Source organism: Cordyceps militaris, assembly GCF_000225605.1.
Source record: "Cordyceps militaris CM01 unplaced genomic scaffold CCM_S00006, whole genome shotgun sequence".
Taxonomy (NCBI): domain Eukaryota; kingdom Fungi; phylum Ascomycota; class Sordariomycetes; order Hypocreales; family Cordycipitaceae; genus Cordyceps; species Cordyceps militaris.
In genome coordinates, this window is record NW_006271974.1 from 2,880,044 (window position 1) to 2,898,299 (window position 18,256).

Sequence of the window (18,256 nt, forward strand, 5' to 3'; positions counted from 1 at the left end):
TACCTTTATGCCGTTGTTTCAAGAAATCAGTCGATAATACCGACAACTAGGGGCGTTTGAAGTTGGGGGTGTAATAATAATTAAGGTAGAACGGTAACTAGAAAAGTTGGCAGTGGACTCGACCCTCGTTGGAATGGTGGGGGTCTAGACAGGAGGTACCTAGGTACTTACTACTTACCTACTAACTAAACAGGACTGAACCAAATAAGCGAGTGGCTTTTTTCTTCTTTGTTGCGGCCTGTCAATTTCAAGTTTGCTTGCCGTACCTACCTACCTCTACTTGGGAAAGTAGCAGTTGGATGCAGAAGCGTCTGGTACGCTGGTCTGGTACAAGCCGGTCTCGTCCCCAAGTAGGACAGTCCATCTATTTTGATACTCGTTGCTTCTAGACAAATCCAGCTGCTTCACGAGTAACTACCACTTGAGCAGAGACCATCTCCATCCCGCTTGACAGCAGTTGCTATTCCCACTAGCAACTTGGCTGCAAATCCGCATGTTCTGGCCCCTCCCCCCTCTGGGCCCTGCGACCCCTGCCTGCTCCGGTGATCGACAAGCCGTGTGCAGAGAAAGCTGAGGGAGTGAAGAAAAGAAAAGATATCAGCACCGAGCCGCAACGGCGACAGGGTCAAGTGCCTCTCGAGTGAATTTCTTTCCTTTCCATTTACATTTTTGGTTTTTTTTTTTTTCTCTTTTTTTTCTTTCTTTTTTTTCTTCTTTCTTTTCTTCTTTTTTTTTCTTCCTTTTTTTTCTCGCACAAGCCACGTTGCAGGTGAGGAGTATCGTACCTTATACCAACAAGCCACCACCGCCCAAAATCGCCCGCCGAGTGCCGCCCGCCGGGTCTTGCTCCAGTCAACGGGTGAGCGCCTTAATGGACCCTTATATAACCCGGTAGAGAGATACATGAAGTACACCCGTTCTTCAGGTCAGCAGCCATGTACCAGCCTACCTGCCCACCCACGTACCTAATCTGCGACATGGTGCCTGCAGGGCTCTTGTGCTTCCAGACTTTCAGACACACCACACCATCCATGTATGTCTTGCACCCAAAATCTTTTCATCAACACCAACTTCCTCCGTCCTGCATAAAATATCTGCCACCAAACAGCTTGGCGCCGCCATCAAATAGCCCCCATGTGAGACACTGCACTGCTATTACGGCCTACTACGGATGACAGAGCAGCAAACGGTACACACACACCTGCCCTTGGTGGCTGGCTGGCCTTCCCGACCGCGTTCCAAGCTTTTCTTCCGCCCTGTTCCTTGTTTCTGCGCCGTTCTGGAACCGGGTCCGACCTTGGTCCAGAACGTCCAGAATCTGGTGTGGACTCGAGGCTCTTTTTCTAGCCCGCCATCCATCCAACAAAGAAAGAAAAAAATGCCTAATAACGAACGTTAGGTACGGAGTCCCCAAACAAGGCGTTCAGAATCAGGCCAGTCAGTAGTCTTTGTGGTTGCTGCCGTTTGCTACCTCCTACCGGTGAGGATGCATCGCCGCCCTCCAGACTAACCGTTGTCATGTATGTACCAAAATCACCGCCCTCACCGAACCACACATGAGCTGATGTTCTTGACATCCTTGACCACCACAGCCACGTCGGGCCCAGGTTGTCGTCGCCATCAAAATAGTCTCTTTTTTTCCGCCCCTCATTTGCCCGCCTGCCCTTTCACCGCAGCCTGCAGACCTCATATCGGCATCTCAGGACCGCCAAAGCCTCGTCTTCCAACGTAGCACTCAGGACGGGACCGAGCCCACCCATCGCCAGATGTCCCGTTCAAACTTAATTCCCGTGCTCTCTAATCTCCTATGCGCCGCCCTGCCCGCGTGCTCTTCAGCCGAAATCCAAGTCATTCTGCCTGCCAAGCATTCCGCCACGACCGCACCGCTAGTCACCCGCAGACATCGACTACAACGTCCAACTAGGAATAATAACTACGGACACACACACACATGCCGTGCCGCAGCCCAATTCATGCAATGTCCACGCATGTCTCTGTCCGGAAACCCTGCCGACGATGCACATATCCCGGCCATTATTCTCACCCGAGACCAGGTCCTCAGTCTCGCCACCTTTGCTCGAGACGAATACGCCCATAGATGCCCAGGCTCGCCGTCGATCCTCCGCTCAATGCGACCATAACCTTTAAATCCACCTCGCAATATTCGTTTCATAAACAGCGGTTCGGCACAGAACAAGTCATGCTCTACAAACACCATGCACATGGCATGTGCTATACGTTTCATTCTTATACCCGTCTAAAAATAGCTTGCCTTGCCCGCATAGAGCGTCTGTTGGCACCGAGTAAAGACGAGTCGTCTACTTCGTTCCTTTGATTTGTTCCTTCGATTCCTCATTACTTCATTTATTCGTTTCTTCGCTGCAGAGGCCTTCTTCACCGCTACGTGAGATCTATCACATCTATCACCGCACTCACCTTGCGCTCGCTACAACACGCGTCGCAGACAAGGTAACCCCCTGGGTTGTGCAGTGTACACACCGAGCACACCCACACCGCGGAACCCACACCGTTGCTGCTCGTGTCTCCATTTTGATCCCGCGGAACCCGCCATCTCTGCTGCTCCAGCATTGTAACCAAACGACTGCGTGCCGCCGGCGCACTTTGATTAGCCCGACGATTACTCATACTCGCTGTTGGTGGTGAGGTTGGATGCCGTCTTGGTCCCGGTCCCTCGCCCATGAGCTCCGCGACGGCCTGCGCAATCGCCACGTCGTTGGCGCGGTCCTCCTCGGCCTGCGTCCTGAACCCGTTGCGTCGCACCGTCTCCCCCATGTCCTGGATCTGCGTCTCGTTGAGCGTCGCCGCGCCGCAACCCGCCAGCGCCCTCCTTCGCCGTTCGGCAGCCTCGGCCGCCGCTGTGCGACGCAACTCTGCCGTCAGCGCCGGCCCGGATCCTCCGCCAAGCCGGCGGCCGGCCACGGCCCGGGACATGATGCGGCCGCGTTCGGGCGCAGAGACGGCCGCCGCACCGCCCAGGCGACGGCCCTCGGAGAGAAATGACGCGCCACTGTAGCCGGCCAGAGACAGCCTCAAATGCTCGTCACGCAGTGTCTCCCACAACGCATGGAAGGCGTCGTTGTGCGGCCCATGGACGTTGTGGCAGAGCTCGTGCAGCATCGTGTCAATGACCATGTCCAGTTCCAGGAAGAGCGACTTGTCGTTGGCGTACCGCAGTCGCAAGCAGATTTGCTGTCCGCGGTTGACATTGAGGCCTGTGTGCCGACGCGTTAGTTGCATGACGAACCGCACCAAAAAAAACGTAGACAGGGTTGTAAAATGTACCCAACAGGTTGGCTTGGTTAGGGTAGAATTCAGCCAGCTCGCCCACCCGCCACCGGTGGTTGCGCATAATCGGCTTCACGGCCGAGGCGACGCGTTGGAGCATCTGCAGCGCATCGCTGGCGCGCGGCAGCTGGGCCAGATGCACGTACGAGCGCACCTGTTGATCTTGGTCTACCATGATGCCGAGTTATCATGCTCGAATAGATCTCAGAAGCGGCCGCGCGAGCGGGAGATGAGTTGAGGGTCAAGACATGCCCGCCTCGGTCAGTGTCGTGCGTTGGCAAGCTTCTGGGTTCGCCTGATGTCGTGAAAAGTGAAAAGGCTGTAGGACGTGAGGTGGGGTCGCCTTGGAGTCGCAACGGCGTACGCCATTCTTGCTGCCTAAAGGCGACTTTTTTGTCTTACGAACCAAAGATGATTATTTGGCACGGAACCGGAACCTTCTGTGACGTAAACCAAACATCAAGGTAAGATTTTGCGACCCTTTGGCCTCTCGCCGCAGCGGCTCCGATCTCGGCGACGGATGGGTGCGTTGCTAGTAAGCTATAAAGCGTGTGTTCTCTCCATCATCAAAAGAAGAGCGACAAAACCGCAAAAAAATTCATTTCCCGTTTATAAGAATAGCTATTTTTTTACTATTCCTCAGATATATCGTCTGACTTGATTTTGCACGAAATGGCGGAACAGGGCAAAGATGATTGGAATTCCGGTGTAAGTGGAATGCAAGACTCCGAACCCCGCAAAGTGCCATCTTCCATCCACATCTAACTTTGCCTGGTCATGCTAGGACTACCAGCACTCGGCGTCGTTTGTGCCCAAGCTGGCGGGCAAGGTGACGCAGTGGCTCGATTTGCAAAAAGATGATGTTGTCCTGGACATTGGCTGCGGCGGTCTGTCTCGCCTCCCTGCGAGCCTGCGAGGGCATGGATGGAACCTGGCTGACACGCATTAACCAGATGGCATCTTGAATCTCGAATTTGCCAAGGTCCTGTCCGAAGGCAAGGGCTCTATCCACGGCATCGACAGCTCCGCAGCCATGATTGTCGCCGCGCGGGACTTGTGCAAAGAGCATCCCAACGCGACCTTTGAAGGCATGGCAACCACACCCACTTGGACCAGCCCGAAGAACCAGAGAAGCTATACTAACCACTCATCCGCAGTCCTCGACGGGACCAAAATCCACAGCAACGCAGCGCTGCAAAACGCGTCCTTTTCCAAGGTCTTTTCCAACGCCGCCATGCACTGGATCCTGCGCGCCCCCGCCACGCGCGCCTCCTTCTTCGCCGCCGTGCACGCCGCCCTCGCCCCCGGCGGCGTCTTCGTCTTTGAAATGGGCGGCCTCGGCAACGTCCAAGAGATGGCCGCGGCGCTGCTCGTCGCCTGCGCGCGGCGCTGTCCCGGCGGCCTCGCCGCCGTCACGGAGCGCCACTACCCGTGGTTCTTCCCCGACGAGGCGTGGGTGACGGCCGCGCTGGAGGCGGCGGGCTTCCGCGCCGACCGCGTCGAGAGGGAGTGGCGCCCGACGCGCGCGGACGAGGGCGGCGTCGAGGGCTGGCTGCGCCTGTTTGGGAAGGCCATCTTGGAGAGCGTGCCCGAGGGCGCGGAGAGGGAGGCGGCGGTGCGGGAGGCGGCCGAGGCGCTGCGCTTCGTGTGTGATGATGGGCACGGAGGGCAGATGATTTCGTATGTGCGACTGAGAGCGCTGGCGACCAAGGTGTGAGTGGGATTTATGAAGCATTGCGGATTGGCATGGCTTCAAGGTCTCTTTCGGCGCGAGGCGAATATTTTTACGTCGTCTTTCAATCTACCAGTCTCCAAGATCCCAACTGCTACAAGCAGTAAACCAGATTACAATGAGCCAACGACAGACAACCGCTTCTCCTGGTGGTTTGAGGGAATAGACAGCTATATTATTCAACAGCAAAGTATATTGCTACACACAGAGCCTAACTTGGATCCTGTCTTAACGTTTTTTTTTTTTTTTTTTCACGGAAACTCCTCGAGCTGCGCGGCAGGCGCGCCAGGATCCCCCTTTGCCGGCGCAAAAAAGAGCCTGTTGCCGTCGAGGTCGAAGACGGTGTAGACGGCGGCGAAGAAGGGCAGGGTGGCGACGCTCGTCCCCTCGCCGCCGCCATCGGCGACGGCCCGCACGACGAGCTGGCAGAGGCCGTCGCTCGTCAGCGCCGGGTCCGCGAGCGCCGCCGACAGACGCATGTGGGCGAGCGGCACGCGCGTCTCCACGGCGTCGTCTTGGAACCGCATGATGAGCGCCGCGTCCCCCTCGAGCTGCCCGCACGGCACGGGCCCGAGCCCGTCATCCTCGGAAAAGCTCGTGCCGAGCGCCTGGGCGAGCGCCGACACGACGTGTGCGGGGAGCGCCATTTCCACGCCGCCCGTGTCCATGAGGATGAAGCCGTCGCGCGGGTCGAGGCCGAGGTTGATTTCGTTCTTGCTGCCGTTGCAGGCATTGCTACCATTGTTGCTGTTGCCGTTGCCATTCTTTTTATCGCCATTGCGGTTCTTCTTGTGGTAGCCATCGCTCCTCTTGTTCCGCATGGCCAGCCGCCTCTCGCCCACTTCTCGCCTCGCCGCGCCTTGCGGACCATATGTGTTCTTGGCCGTGCCCAGGCGTCTGGCCCCGACACCGCGCTTCCACGACATGCGCTTCGCGCGTCTGCTGCCCCCGTCAGCGTCCCGCCGTGCGCTCCCGTTGTTGGCCGCATCGCGCGCTCCCGGGACCAGCGCGACGGAACTCATCTTGACCACAAACTCGGGGAGCTCGCCGCGCTTATTCTTCGCCAGCGGGACCTCGTTGAGCTCGCCCTCAAACTTGGCGCGGTCAATGCCGCCGAAAAAGACGCTGCCATTTCCCAATGCTACATCATATCTTGTAAGCCAAGTCCTTGCCCCCAATGTTTGTGGACCCAACGAGAACATGCCCTGCGCTTCCTGTTTCTTGGGGGGGTGGGGGTTGCACTTACGAGTCGGGTTGAGCACAACACTATACGCCTGGCCCTTTGTGACGCCCGCGTCCTTCATCTTCTTTGGCAGGTTGTCATACGGCCTCTCCGATGCCTCGTTCAGGATCGGACCCCAGTCCAAACACGGGCACCTGCGGGAGCTCCGTCCGGGGCTCACTGTGCGACGCCAGCGCGACCTGCGCTCCCGCGACCCTGCCCTGGCCATCCTGTCCCAGCACGACGGACGTCTTGATGTAGTCGCCGTCGTACTGGTCGCCGCCGCCAAACGTGGCGTTGAAGCGCTGGCCGTCGAGGCGGCGAAAGTCACCGGCGGCCGCGGCGGCCGCCGGGTCGAACTGGCCGAGGACGACGGGCGCGGGCGCGGTGCACTGCTGCCGCGCCTGCTGGCACACCTCGCTGCCGGCCTCGGGCACAATGGTGTCGGAGGAGCCCGTGTCGAAGATGCCGGTGATGGGCTGCAGCGCCGGCGCCGCGCCGAAGCCGAGCTCCACAAAGGGGATAAAGGGACCCATTTCGGCGCTCTCAAAGTGCTGCACGAGGTTTTGGAAGACGCGCGGCTGCGCCGTGGCGGCCTCGCCGGCGAGGAGGAGGAGCGGGAGATGCTTCATGATGGATGGGGAGACGAGACCCGGGGGAGGGTGTATGGTGAAGACGCTTCTTGGCAGGTTCGCGATAGTGCTAGGGTATAGATTGGATAGCTTGGTTTGTACATTGGAGTAGTTGGCTAGAAACAAGCTGGAAACCCTGAGTTTATATAGACGCTGCTTTGCCATTGTCTGGTCGGGCAAGTTGAGCGGCTCGTGCATCTCGGGAGGAAGCGAGAGCTTGCTTGCTTGAACAGCTCAAGACTGAGCATTGAGCTGAGAAATCGACTCATGCATAACCTGTGAGAGCCATCTATACAAAGCCTATACCAGATCGAGCAGAAACGCCCCAGCTCATTCATGGCGTCACTCTATGATATCTCTTACATGACTGTATAGAGGCTCGACTTGTTTCTCACGCCAGCGTCTTCAAACTGACAGTATCATTTTTGATGCCAAAAAATTATTTCCATGAAAAAAAGTTACTGGAGGCCGTCATCGTGCATCGATTGGATGGAGCAAGAGGACCTTCACATCATACGTTGCCCCCCCCCGGCCTATGCGCCTAAAAACGAAACAATCAGTAATGGAGACGGGACCGAAAAAATGACGGCGCCGTTTCTCATGGCAAAATAGGGCCAAAGTTAAAAAAGATTATGAGACAACTTACCAGTTGCACCGTTTCACCCCCGACGACGGACGGGAATAAGAGAGCCAGAGCTCCCGGATGCTGCATAGTGTTTGGTGCTTCTCGCAGGAAAGGATCCCCGAATCCTTGCGAGCCGATTATGGCAATCTCGCTTATTTTTGTATATCGAGCCAAAGATATATCGAGCCAAAGATTCCAACAGCGCCCGACAAGGGGCTTCTCCACCAGACACCAAAGACGCAGCAATCGAGCAAAACCGAACAAACTATACGGCAGCTATGGAATTGATCGGAATATTTGCTGAGGAAAGCTTGTCCGGTCTGCTGAAAATAGTGCCCGGCAAGGCTGGTAGCCGGCGCCGACGTTGGGTCTTTGCGCGTGGGTCAGGACGGCATGAAACGCGGAGAGTACGACGTTGGGGGGGCGTGATGCTCGCTCGCTCCGTCTCGCCTCGTTATCTGGAAAGAGCGCGGATTTACTATTTCCGAAAACTGGGCTATCTTCGGTTGTTGTTCTCTTGCATTGTTAGCTTCCTATCGTCTGGAAAAGGGAACCCGTTGCAGAGCAAGTGAACTGAATTGAATGCCTTGGCCTCGTGGCTTGTGCGCCTTCTCCCTTGTCACAAAAGGGCCTATGCGACGGTTATGGCGAGGATGGTTCGTCTTTTTAAGTTTCTTCTTTTGGTTTCTCTTAAAACGTGCTCTTCCCCCACCCATTTCATGCTGGTACCGCAAGTTCTCACCACGAAGGACTTGAAAGTGAGACCCACGCTACCATGATTAGGGGAGAAAAGGCGTTGGATTTCTTGGCTAATTCAAGCGATAGATTCGATAGCAGGGACAGCCCAAGCTTCGTATGTTTTGAAACTCGACCGCCGAGAGGAACAAAGTTTGCTGCCCCAGCCTCGGCAAGGTTTGGACGGCCATCCCAACGACGCCTTCTATTCTCCAGGACGTGGGCGAATGTACAAGACCAGGGTCCAGAAATAAGTAAATCAGACGCGTCAAACGGCATACAAATGCAAGGGTGGCTCTAGGTGTGGCTGTGCCAGCCAAAGTTTATCATCAGTCCCACGCTTTTCCTTAGTCCAGCTCCAGCAGCTTGAACTTGTCATCGCCGAGGGCATCGTCCACTCTCTTCATCAACGCAAGGACCTTTTCCTCCTCCAATCTTCGTCCAACCACTTGGACGCCGACCGGCAGTCCGTGCATGTCGTCGGCGTTGTAGTGCTTGTATGCGCCGCGGGCCACGCCGTTGAGCTTGCCGACGTCGAAGCCCTCGGGCAGCCGGTCCTTGACCTTGTCCACGTGCGTTACTGGGAGGACACCAGCCGTGTAATCAAGCTGGAATTTATTAGCAGTACTGTTCTTCATCATCTTGTAGCAGGAGGGAGGCGTACCAGGTTGAAAAGAAACGTGTAGCCGCAGCTGCTGCATGCATCGTGCATGCCGCCATGAGGAACAGCAGGGGTAGCATTCGGGGGCGTGATGATGAAATCGAATCCCTCCTCCTCCCAGAAATCGAACCATTGGCGCTTGTATGCCTCACGCTTGGCAATCAGCTGCCAGTACTGGTAGGTGGTCTTGGGGTGCCAGTTGACAAGGAGGCCGGCCCAAACTGTATCACGGCGGACGTATCTAACCCAGAGGTAATGCGCATACTTTACGATACGAGGAAGGCGAAAGTAGAACCGCATTCGGGCCACCCCGCGGTCATTTCCTTCACCAGCACGGAAAAACGACATGGCCGTCTGGACACCGTCGTCGTCGAGCAGCTGTGAAGCCAGCTGCAAGGCCTCGTATGGCTCTGGGGGGGTAATGTTGTCGATGATTTCATGGCCCTTGGCCCGGAGGGCGTTGACCGTCCTGTCGAGAGCGCGAGCACAAGCAGGGCTGGGGTCGACGACACGGTCCGTTGGCATGACGCCGACCCGGAGCGTCTTCCTGGCGGCATAAGCCTCCTCGACCTCCAGTCGCCACGGGATGGGGTGGACAGAGTGGTCGTAGTTCCAAGGCTTCATTTGGACAATGGAGCGCGTAAAGTAGGCGAGGTCGTCGAGGGTGTGGGCCATGGGGCTGTACACGGCAGGAATGCCATCCTGGCCGGGCATGCTGGTGCGCGTGCCCAGCTTCGGCCAGCGACCGGTCGAGCACTTGAGAGCGTAGATGCCGGAAAAGTGCGCCGGGCAGCGAACACTACCCGCGACATCGCTCCCGACACCAATTCTACCACCGAGCGCCAGCAGAGCACCTTCGCCACCGGTGGAGCCGCCGGGCGTGTAGTTCTTGTTGTAGGGGTTGGTTGACGTGCCCCAGACATCGTTTGCGGACTCGAAGCTGAGGAGGGTGATGGGGACGTTGGTCTTGACGTAGGGGACAGCGCCGGCATCCTTCAGAATGCGGGCAGTCGGCCCGTCGGTGGCCTTGATACCGACGAAGCGGCTGTAACCGACCGTGCTGTCGTAGCCAGTGACGTCAACCGTGTCTTTCAAGCTCACTGGGATGCCGGCCAAGGGACCCTTGAGATTAATCGAGCCGTCCGTCACCCACTTCTCGGCCGAGTCGAGGAGAATTTCCGTGACGCAGTTGGTCTTTTCGTGGGCCCGGAGGGCGACCTTGCCGTAGGTGTTGAGGATCTGCGTGGCTTTACTGGGGTGTTCGTGAACCTCCTTGACCAGCTCCTGAATGGTCTTATTGACAATCTCCCTGTCTAGAACGCTGAAGGGGCCATGGTAGGACTTGACGGCTCGAATTCGGTCGACCCGTTCCTCCTGCTTGGTGCGGCTATCGAGTTGTAATCATGTTAGCTCCTAACCAAGCACAAATGATGAAACTGCGTAGACATGCCAGTCGCGCCTGTGTCGGAGGTAATCCATCAACATTGTGGGCTATCAGAGGGGTAGACTGCGTGTAATGGACTGCAGTGAAGCTGGGGGAAAAGAGGGAGGAAACAGGAGGAAGAAAACAGTACCGGGCAATTCGCGGCGTCAATTGTGGCCAGCAGCGACCCTGCACAAATCACGAGTTTTGGGGTAGCCCGGGAAAGACCTGAGAGGAAATACGGGTGCCCCTCCGGCGGCCGGGCTGGGTGGGGTCCTCCGGGTTTGTGGAGCCGTCGATAGCCGGCTCTTTAGTAGCCCTCTGAGTGGATGGCTGCGGGGCCGGCAGTTGGGGAAACGGGGCCACTGATGCGTCGCAGGGTGCTTGCTCCGGGGCCGGCTTGGGGCTTTGGGGTGTTAACTAGTGGCAGACTGTGTGTAGCGTGTTGTGACGGTGCACAAAAGTTAACCGTATAGTCGCATTGCACTTGACTGTTGAGTTTTATATGCTTTTGGTTTTGCGATTCGTACGGCTGTCGGAACTGTGGATGCGCCAGCCAAGTCTACAGGGCGTGGAGGCCGAACTTTACGCCGTGGCTAGCCCAACAGCCCGGTGGCCAAAGAAACCACATTGTCAGTAATACTATCATCTTACTTATGCGTACCATTTTTCCTGTCTATTATTGTATTATCTATATTCAATCATATTCGTCCTTGTTCTTTTTCATCTTTTTTTTTCTACCTTCACATGGGCTAGTGATTTTGTCGCCCTGCCCGCACAGTACCTACCCTACAACAGACTAGCTTGACATCTGTTTACTTTTCCATTCCCATGAAGTCGAGCTTCTGCCCCTGGGGTGTCTCCTATTCTTGGATTCTTCCTGATTGTTTACTTCAGTCATCTTGAGGCTTAATTTGCTCTACCTTCTGGCATAACAAACCCCAAGTCCAATCCTGGTTACATTGCTCCGTACTGGTACAGAACTGACTGCGGGAAGTACTTCTTTACCAGACGCATGTGCGTACGATCAAATCCAACAAAGAAGCAAAATGAGACTTGCGCAAGCCACCTTTTCCCAAACATACGCATCAAGTTCAACAATGTTGTGTATACGTCTAAAACGGTTCTGCCTCTGACTCTGCACACGTGCGCATGGCACATGTCCGTTGCCCTCCATATGAGTTTCAGTGGATCGCCCCACTAACCGCCAGGAGCCAAACAAGGCCGCCGTTTCGGGCAGGAAAAAAAGCTGAATAGCGTCACTGCGACTCGACTCGACTCCTCTTCCATCCACATACACCATCGTCATCATCATGCCGGTGGATGAACAACAGATTCTAGACCTGGTAAGTTTTGCGAGAAAAAAAAAAGGGCTTCGAATCACCCCACACAACACAGCCGCGACTAATACAACATCTCTCCCCTCCTCAGCTGGGGAAAATTCCCGTGCAGGTTCGGCAGTACACCAACAATGCGGCCGACTTTATAGACAAGAGCGTCGACCGCGCCGCCGACGTCGTCCGCGATACCCTGAGCGCCCAGACATGGATCCCCGACTCGCTGCGGCCCGCGCCGCCCGTCCAGGTGCCCGTCGCCGTCGTGTGCCTCTCCACGTGGGAGCGCGCGCAGGACTGGGTGTCCCGGCACCGCATCCTCACGGGCGTCGTCGTCGTCGTCTGCGGCGCCGTCGTCGTCAAGGGCTACCGCACGTCCAGGTCCATGCGCAAGACGCGCCGCGCCAAGCGCGCCCGGAACGGCGGCCGCACCGAGGTCGTCGTCGTCGCCGGCTCCCCCGCCCTGCCCCTGACCAAGTCCCTCTCGCTCGACATGGAGAGACGCGGCTTCATCGTGTACGTCGTCTGCGACGCCCCCGAAGACGAGAAGACGGTGCACTCCTACGCGCGTCAGGACATCAGCCCCTTGAAGATTGATACAACGGATGTGCGTAGACCTGATCCTTCGCGGCGCACCCGACCGTTGACCTCCTGGCTAACCTTGCACTGCAGCCTCCAAGCGCCGGATCTGCCATCGAAAAGTTTGCGGCGTACCTTCAGGCGCCGCATGCTCCAGGTCCTCACATCAAGCCCAACCAGTTAACCCTGCGATCCGTCATTCTCATCCCGAGCCTCCATTACCAGACCTCGCCGATTGCGACGATACCGCCCTCGAGCTTCGCCGACCTGTTCAACACCCATCTCCTCCACCCCATCCTCACCATCCAGGCCTTCCTCCCGCTGCTCACGTCGCGACTCCAGCCCATCGGCGAGAAGTGGGTGCCGCCCAAGGTCATGGTCCTGACGCCGTCCATCATCTCGTCCATCAACCCGCCGTTCCACGCCCCCGAAGCCACCGTCTGCTCCGCGCTCTCCGCCTTTACCGAGGTCCTGACGGCCGAGCTGCGGCCGCTCGACATCCCCGTCACGCACATGCAGCTCGGAACCTTTGACTTTGCCGGCTTTGTCCCGGCCCGGAACCTGGCCATCGGCCAGGGCCAGCACACTACCGGCCAGCCCCAGGAGACGCTCGTCTGGCCCGACGGCGCCAAGCACGTCTACGCCCGCAACTTTGTCGCGCAGACGAGCTCCGCCATTTCCGGCGCGCGCATCCGCGGCTTCAAGGGCAGCTCGCTGCGCCGCCTGCACAACTCCGTGTTTGACGTCATTGACGGCTCCATCACCAGCGACACGGTCCGCATCGGCCTCGGATCCAGCGTCTACGGCTTTGTCGGCCGCTGGGCCCCGCGCGGCCTGGTCTCGTGGCTCATGGGCATTCGCCGTGTCGACCAGCTGTCGACCTGGAAGGCCAGCGAGGAGGGGGGCTCCTCGCGCACGCCCAGCGAAGACGGCGACAACACGAGCAACGAATTCATCGCCGTGCCCTCGGAGATTAACGCTTGGACGTCGGAAAAGGACAGCAGTCTCTAGACACCCCGCGAAAGAGGCAGCCGCGTAAGCGAAACCCAAACGCTAAAACCTAGGCACACGTTTGCCGTGTACAAAGTAGGATAGACCTGCAAGCTATTAATTGTTTAGATAGACGACGTCACGACTCTGCTGTGCATATTTGAGAACTTGAAAAAAAACCCCAATAATCATATTACTATCAACGCTTCATCTGAGACCTCGTTCTAAAAACGTCCAATAACCCCCGATAAGCCTACTTTTCATCCACCTGCGGGTATCATAAACCGTCGTGTCCTTTTTCTTCCCAATACCAATGCTTCCATACTCGTACAATGCCGCCCCATGTCCTTGCTGGTGCTACTGATACACCCCTCGCTAATACCCTCCTCTTCCTCTGAAGCGTCCGCGGCCACCACCGCCACCACCACCGCCGGCGCCGCCTCGCCAGCCGCCTCTCCCACCGCCCCTGCCGCCATGCCTTCCGCCGAACCGATCCTCCTTATCCCGGGACCCGTCCGCGTCGTCGTAGTGGCCGCGGGCCTGCTGCTGCTGGGCCTGGTGCTGCTGCTGCAGCAGCTCCATGTCGGCGCGCAGCTCCTCCTCGCTCTTGGGCGGTGGCTTGACGGTGGGCCGGTCCAGGGTGGTGGACCACTTGGGGTGGGAGCCGCGCCTGCACTCCGGGCCCTCTGGGCAGAAGCCGGCGAGGTAAAAGGCGCAGAGCTTGCGGCGGACGTGCTTCTTGGCGCAGACGGGGCCGAGCGGGCAAAAGCCCATGTCGTAGTGCGGGCACGGCGGCAGCTTGGACAGCGGATCCACGTGCAGGTACAGGCACTCCTCCCCGTTGGAGCAGTACCCGTTGCGCATGAAGAAGTTGCACTCGGGCATCTTGCGCAGGTTGTACTCGTGCAGGAACTCGCACGGCACGCCCTTTTTGCACAGCCCGCGCAGCCAGTGCTTGCACACGAGCGAGTTGAGGCCCCCGGTCGGGTGGTGGTGGTGGTGCCCGTGCCCGCCGCCCGCGTGCTTCGAGTGCGACGACGAGTCGGCCACGACGTGGCGTTCGGTGCAGCGCGTCCCGTTGGGGCAGCTGCCGGTCTGGTATGCTTTGCAGATCGGTCGGTCCACGGGTAGCCCGACCTGGTACGTCTCCCGGAGAAAGGACGAAAAGGTAAAGGTGTATGGCTTCACGGAGTGGTTCAGCACCGTTGCGGCTGGGCCCCCGGAGACGGTGGCCGCCGTGGTTGTTTCTGTCGCCATGGTCGTGCGCGTGTGGCGGCGCCGGCGGGTTGAAGAGAACGACGGGAAAAGTTGATTGTAGATTGGGGTCGCAAGTCGGGGGAGTCGCGATGTCGTCGACGGAAATTTGTCGCCTGGGCGCGTGTTGTGTTGGGTCCGTGTTGTAGAGTTTGTTGTATGAGGAAAGGTGAGCGGACGGAAGCTCTGCGCTGTGCGGCGCCACATTTGAGGCGAGGTTGCGCCACATGGTTTGTCAGCCACACTTGATACATCCGACCTCACGGGGACTACAGGGTTGCCATCCTTGGTGTTCCATAGAGAGAATGGATTCAGTTATAATAACCCTTCTCCTCTATTTCTTGAGACTATGCTAGCTCATTAGCCACGGCCGAAGTTGTGCGTTGTTACGCTGGCTCATTGTGCGAAGAGCGTTTATGGCAAGTCGTCGCTGGTCAATGACTTGTCGACGTCCTCAGTAGGCTTCCAGAGTCTTCAAAAACAGCTAAAACAATCATGATTCAACAGATCTATCGCTGACCCTGGAAAAACTACATATTCAACAAGGGCATCTAATCGCAACCTCATTCACCAACTCTCAACACAAACCGCTAAGAACCAACAACTCCCCCATTTTTCCCGCAACCAAAAAGTTGTTTTGTTTTCATCTCTTCCATTTTCCTTATCCCTGCTCCGAGTAAAGAGAAACAACAGCGGCACCCCCGCTCGGGCAGCCCAGCGCCGTCAAGTGACTGCAGCAACAAAAGCGCCCCCATTTTTATACCAGTAAAGAAGAAGGGACAGAAAATACACGTCGCCAGACTATTAAAAGAAAAGTACATGTAGATGTAACATGGAGAAGGCCGGATTTTCAATGAATGTGTAGATTTGACGTGTGCTGACAAGTCAATGAGGTGATACACCGGTCTCGAGTAGTGTTTCTGAACAGGGTATATGATGTAACCCTACAGATGGATGAGGGCATCGTTTATTGCCACAACTCTCTATTGGCAGTGCACATTTACGCCGCCGTATGTGATGAGTTGCTGGCACGTCGGACAGAGGGCGACTTGGAGGAACCCTCGGCCGTGCAGCAGCTTTGGCCCTGACAGTCGTCGATGCACTCGAGCAGACAAGGAGCGGTAGGGTCGTTTTGGCCGTCGAGGGTCAGCGCAGCAGCATCCCTCAGATGCTCGTGGTCTTGGTCGAGGCAGAACTCGGGCTGGATGGTGGCGCTATGGATGCCAAACTCGTGGAGGCAATTGCGGGCACGCTTGGCAAGCTGCATGTACTTTTCGCCACTATGTGTGTTGATGGGGAACTCAACCTGGAGATGCATGCTGGCGACAATCTTGGTGTCGGAGAGCTGCCAGACGTGGATATGGTGGCAACTGACGACACCAGGCAGCCTCTCGATATCCTGTCGGATATCCTTGATGCTAATGTTCTCGGGGGTGGCTTGTAGCAAGATGCGCGAGGTTGCGAGTGTGAGCGGGATAGACGTCTTCAGAATAATGAGAGTGATGAAGAGCGAGACGGCAGGATCGGCGTAGTGTTTGCCGGGCCATTCCGTGAGCCAGATGACCAGGGCAGTGGCGATGACGCCGACATTGCCGAGGGCATCGCCGAGAACGTGGAGCATCATGGCGTTCATACCCATGTCGGCGTGGTTGTGGCCAGTGGTCTTGCCAGCCTTCTGAGGGAGGGTATGGTTGTGGCCAGCGTGGACGCTCGAGTTCCGACGTGTTCGGTGCTTGGTTTTGGTAGTGTGCGGTCTGATAGCAGTGGCGCCATTGTTGCCCTTGGAGTCGTTGAGGAGGGGCGATGTCTCGGTTGGCTCGGCCTCGTCGGCTGTAGGCTCATCGTTGGAGGATTCGCTGTCAAGCGGAGCGGGAGACTGGTGCTTGCCGGCGGCGGCAATGATGTCCTGGCGGAAGCTGGAGGGATGGATGCTCATGTCGTCGATGCTTGTGAAGCGCGAGTGCTGTTGGCTCTTCGCAGAGAGGCGGCGACCACGCGCTAGGCTCTCGGAGGAGGTACGGGCTTGGGCGGCGGCAGTGAGTTTGCCGACAACGACGTCGGGGTAGACATCTTCAACAGGACCAGATTCATCGGCGATGTTGCGACGCTCCTCGTCAATGTCTTGGCTATGCGAGTGGCTATGCGAGTGGCCATGCTCGTGATCGTGGCCCTCTTCCTCGTCGGCGTGTCCGTGGTCATGGCCGTGGCCGCCGAGGACAACAAAACCGAGGAGGTTAGAGATGAGACCGGCAGTACCAACAATGAGGATCAGCTTGGGTTGGGTGATCTCGGGAGGCTCGACGAGTCGGGTGAGGGCTTCGAGAATGATGGAGACGCAGAGGGCGATTAGGAAGACGGCGTTGAAAAAGGCACCAAGAATCTCGGCGCGAACCCACTGCGGCGAGGTTAGGGAAATTGGTTCACATTTGGAAGTTGGAGAGACGTACGCCAAAGGTGAATTCGTCGGTAGTTTCCTTTTGCGAAGCGACAACAGCCCAGAGACCGATAATGAGCGAGATGATGTCGTTGAGCTATGAAGCAAACAAAGTCCGGTTAGCCATGTTGCGCCAACGTAGCAAGCGAAGAAAGCGAACAAACCATGTGGAAAGCATCGGCAGTGAGGGCAAGGGAATGCGCAACGAAGCCGGAAATGAGTTCGAGGAGGAAGAAGGCCGTATCAATACCGATCATGATCTTGATACGGGTGCTCTTGGAGATGGCCGACTTGGACGCCATGGTGGGCAAGGTTGTTGATGCGCCTCGCAGAGCTGGGATGAGGACGACGCGAGACAAAGACAGGTTGGGTTGGAGGCACAAGGAGAAAATAAGAAGAGTTATAAGTTGTAAGAAGAGAAGAAAGCAAAAAAGAGTACAACGGGGTAACTGAAAGGAAGGAGAAAGAAGAACAGGGCCCCAGCAGTGGAGGAGGGATGCGACAACGAAAGTTGATTTTGCACGGTCCGGGCGGGTGGGATGGTGGATGGTGGTGGATGACGAAATAATTCTAGGCCGAACCAGTGAAAGAATTGGAAGTTTATTTCGGTGGCGTGGCTGAGAAGGCGAATTGGGAATTGGGAAGGGGCAGGTGGCACGACCCGCAGGGACCTACAGTTAGTACCTGGTATCTGTTTACAGGGTTTACAGGTGGTAGCAAGTGATTGCAGGGTGACTTGCAGGGCACTTGCATGCACTGCAGACGGCTTACAGCATGCACTGCAGACGGCTTACAGGGCTTGCGATAACTCAGGCTGCTACAGGGCGCAGGCGCGCCGAGGGCAATGGATGTGTCACAACAGGCGGCCTGTGCAGTGTTTAGTGTCTCCGAGGCATGCTGTCACTGTTAGCCTGCTGTGGCTCGCTGTAGCTGCCTGCTCCAAAATAAACACTGGGCTGCAATGTTGGCCGAAATGATTGTGCAGGCCAAAGCAAGTATAATCGAATTGTTGGTACGATAGCAAGACAATAAACTCCATCCCTGTTATCCCTGCAATATCAACTAGCCTGTCTCGGCTAAGCTACATATCACAGGTGAGACGGCAGATTGTGCAACCGTTCGGTCAACAAGATGCCTGAAAGCAGAGGCCGTCATCATCACTCTACCTCTCAATCATATGTACCAATACTTACTCGCCATATCTGTCCATCATCATAACCAGACAGAGCAGGGAGTGCTTATTACGTACCTAGGTAGCCCCTTGTATAATTGTTTTGATAGGTACCTAGGTAGGTAGTGTTGCACTACGATGTACAGCCCTCCCAGATC

General features: G+C 56.8%; 6 protein-coding genes across 6 annotated transcripts; 2 read left to right on the forward strand and 4 right to left on the reverse strand.

Annotated features, from left to right (window-relative positions):
• Positions 1–3,978: 3,978 nt before the first annotated feature.
• CCM_08163 (methyltransferase) lies at positions 3,979–5,023 on the forward strand (the record flags this gene model as incomplete). The annotated part of the gene is made up of 3 exons (XM_006673302.1): positions 3,979–4,014; positions 4,091–4,193; positions 4,260–5,023. 3 exons carry the CDS (start codon positions 3,979–3,981, stop codon positions 5,021–5,023), a joined length of 903 nt encoding a protein of 300 aa, XP_006673365.1.
• Positions 5,024–5,289: 266 nt separating this feature from the next.
• On the reverse strand, positions 5,290–6,892 carry CCM_08164 (Peptidase aspartic, catalytic; the record flags this gene model as incomplete). The annotated part of the gene is given in 3 exon segments (XM_006673303.1): positions 5,290–6,179; positions 6,285–6,345; positions 6,365–6,892. The coding sequence occupies 3 exon segments, from the start codon at positions 6,890–6,892 to the stop codon at positions 5,290–5,292; spliced, it is 1,479 nt and encodes a 492-aa protein (XP_006673366.1).
• A 1,707-nt stretch (positions 6,893–8,599) lies between these two features.
• Positions 8,600–10,398, reverse strand: CCM_08165 (acetamidase; the record flags this gene model as incomplete). The annotated part of the gene is made up of 3 exons (XM_006673304.1): positions 8,600–8,860; positions 8,917–10,287; positions 10,339–10,398. The coding sequence occupies 3 exons, from the start codon at positions 10,396–10,398 to the stop codon at positions 8,600–8,602; spliced, it is 1,692 nt and encodes a 563-aa protein (XP_006673367.1).
• A 1,251-nt stretch (positions 10,399–11,649) lies between these two features.
• Positions 11,650–13,260, forward strand: CCM_08166 (uncharacterized protein; the record flags this gene model as incomplete). Its single annotated transcript, XM_006673305.1, has 3 exons — positions 11,650–11,682; positions 11,735–12,277; positions 12,343–13,260. 3 exons carry the CDS (start codon positions 11,650–11,652, stop codon positions 13,258–13,260), a joined length of 1,494 nt encoding a protein of 497 aa, XP_006673368.1.
• Positions 13,261–13,614: 354 nt separating this feature from the next.
• On the reverse strand, positions 13,615–14,496 carry CCM_08167 (high-affinity glucose transporter, putative; the record flags this gene model as incomplete). The annotated part of the gene is made up of 1 exon (XM_006673306.1): positions 13,615–14,496. One exon carries the CDS (start codon positions 14,494–14,496, stop codon positions 13,615–13,617), a length of 882 nt encoding a protein of 293 aa, XP_006673369.1.
• A 997-nt stretch (positions 14,497–15,493) lies between these two features.
• CCM_08168 (zinc homeostasis factor 1) lies at positions 15,494–17,966 on the reverse strand (the record flags this gene model as incomplete). The annotated part of the gene is made up of 5 exons (XM_006673307.1): positions 15,494–16,888; positions 16,941–17,024; positions 17,092–17,261; positions 17,722–17,824; positions 17,880–17,966. 5 exons carry the CDS (start codon positions 17,964–17,966, stop codon positions 15,494–15,496), a joined length of 1,839 nt encoding a protein of 612 aa, XP_006673370.1.
• Positions 17,967–18,256: the final 290 nt, after the last annotated feature.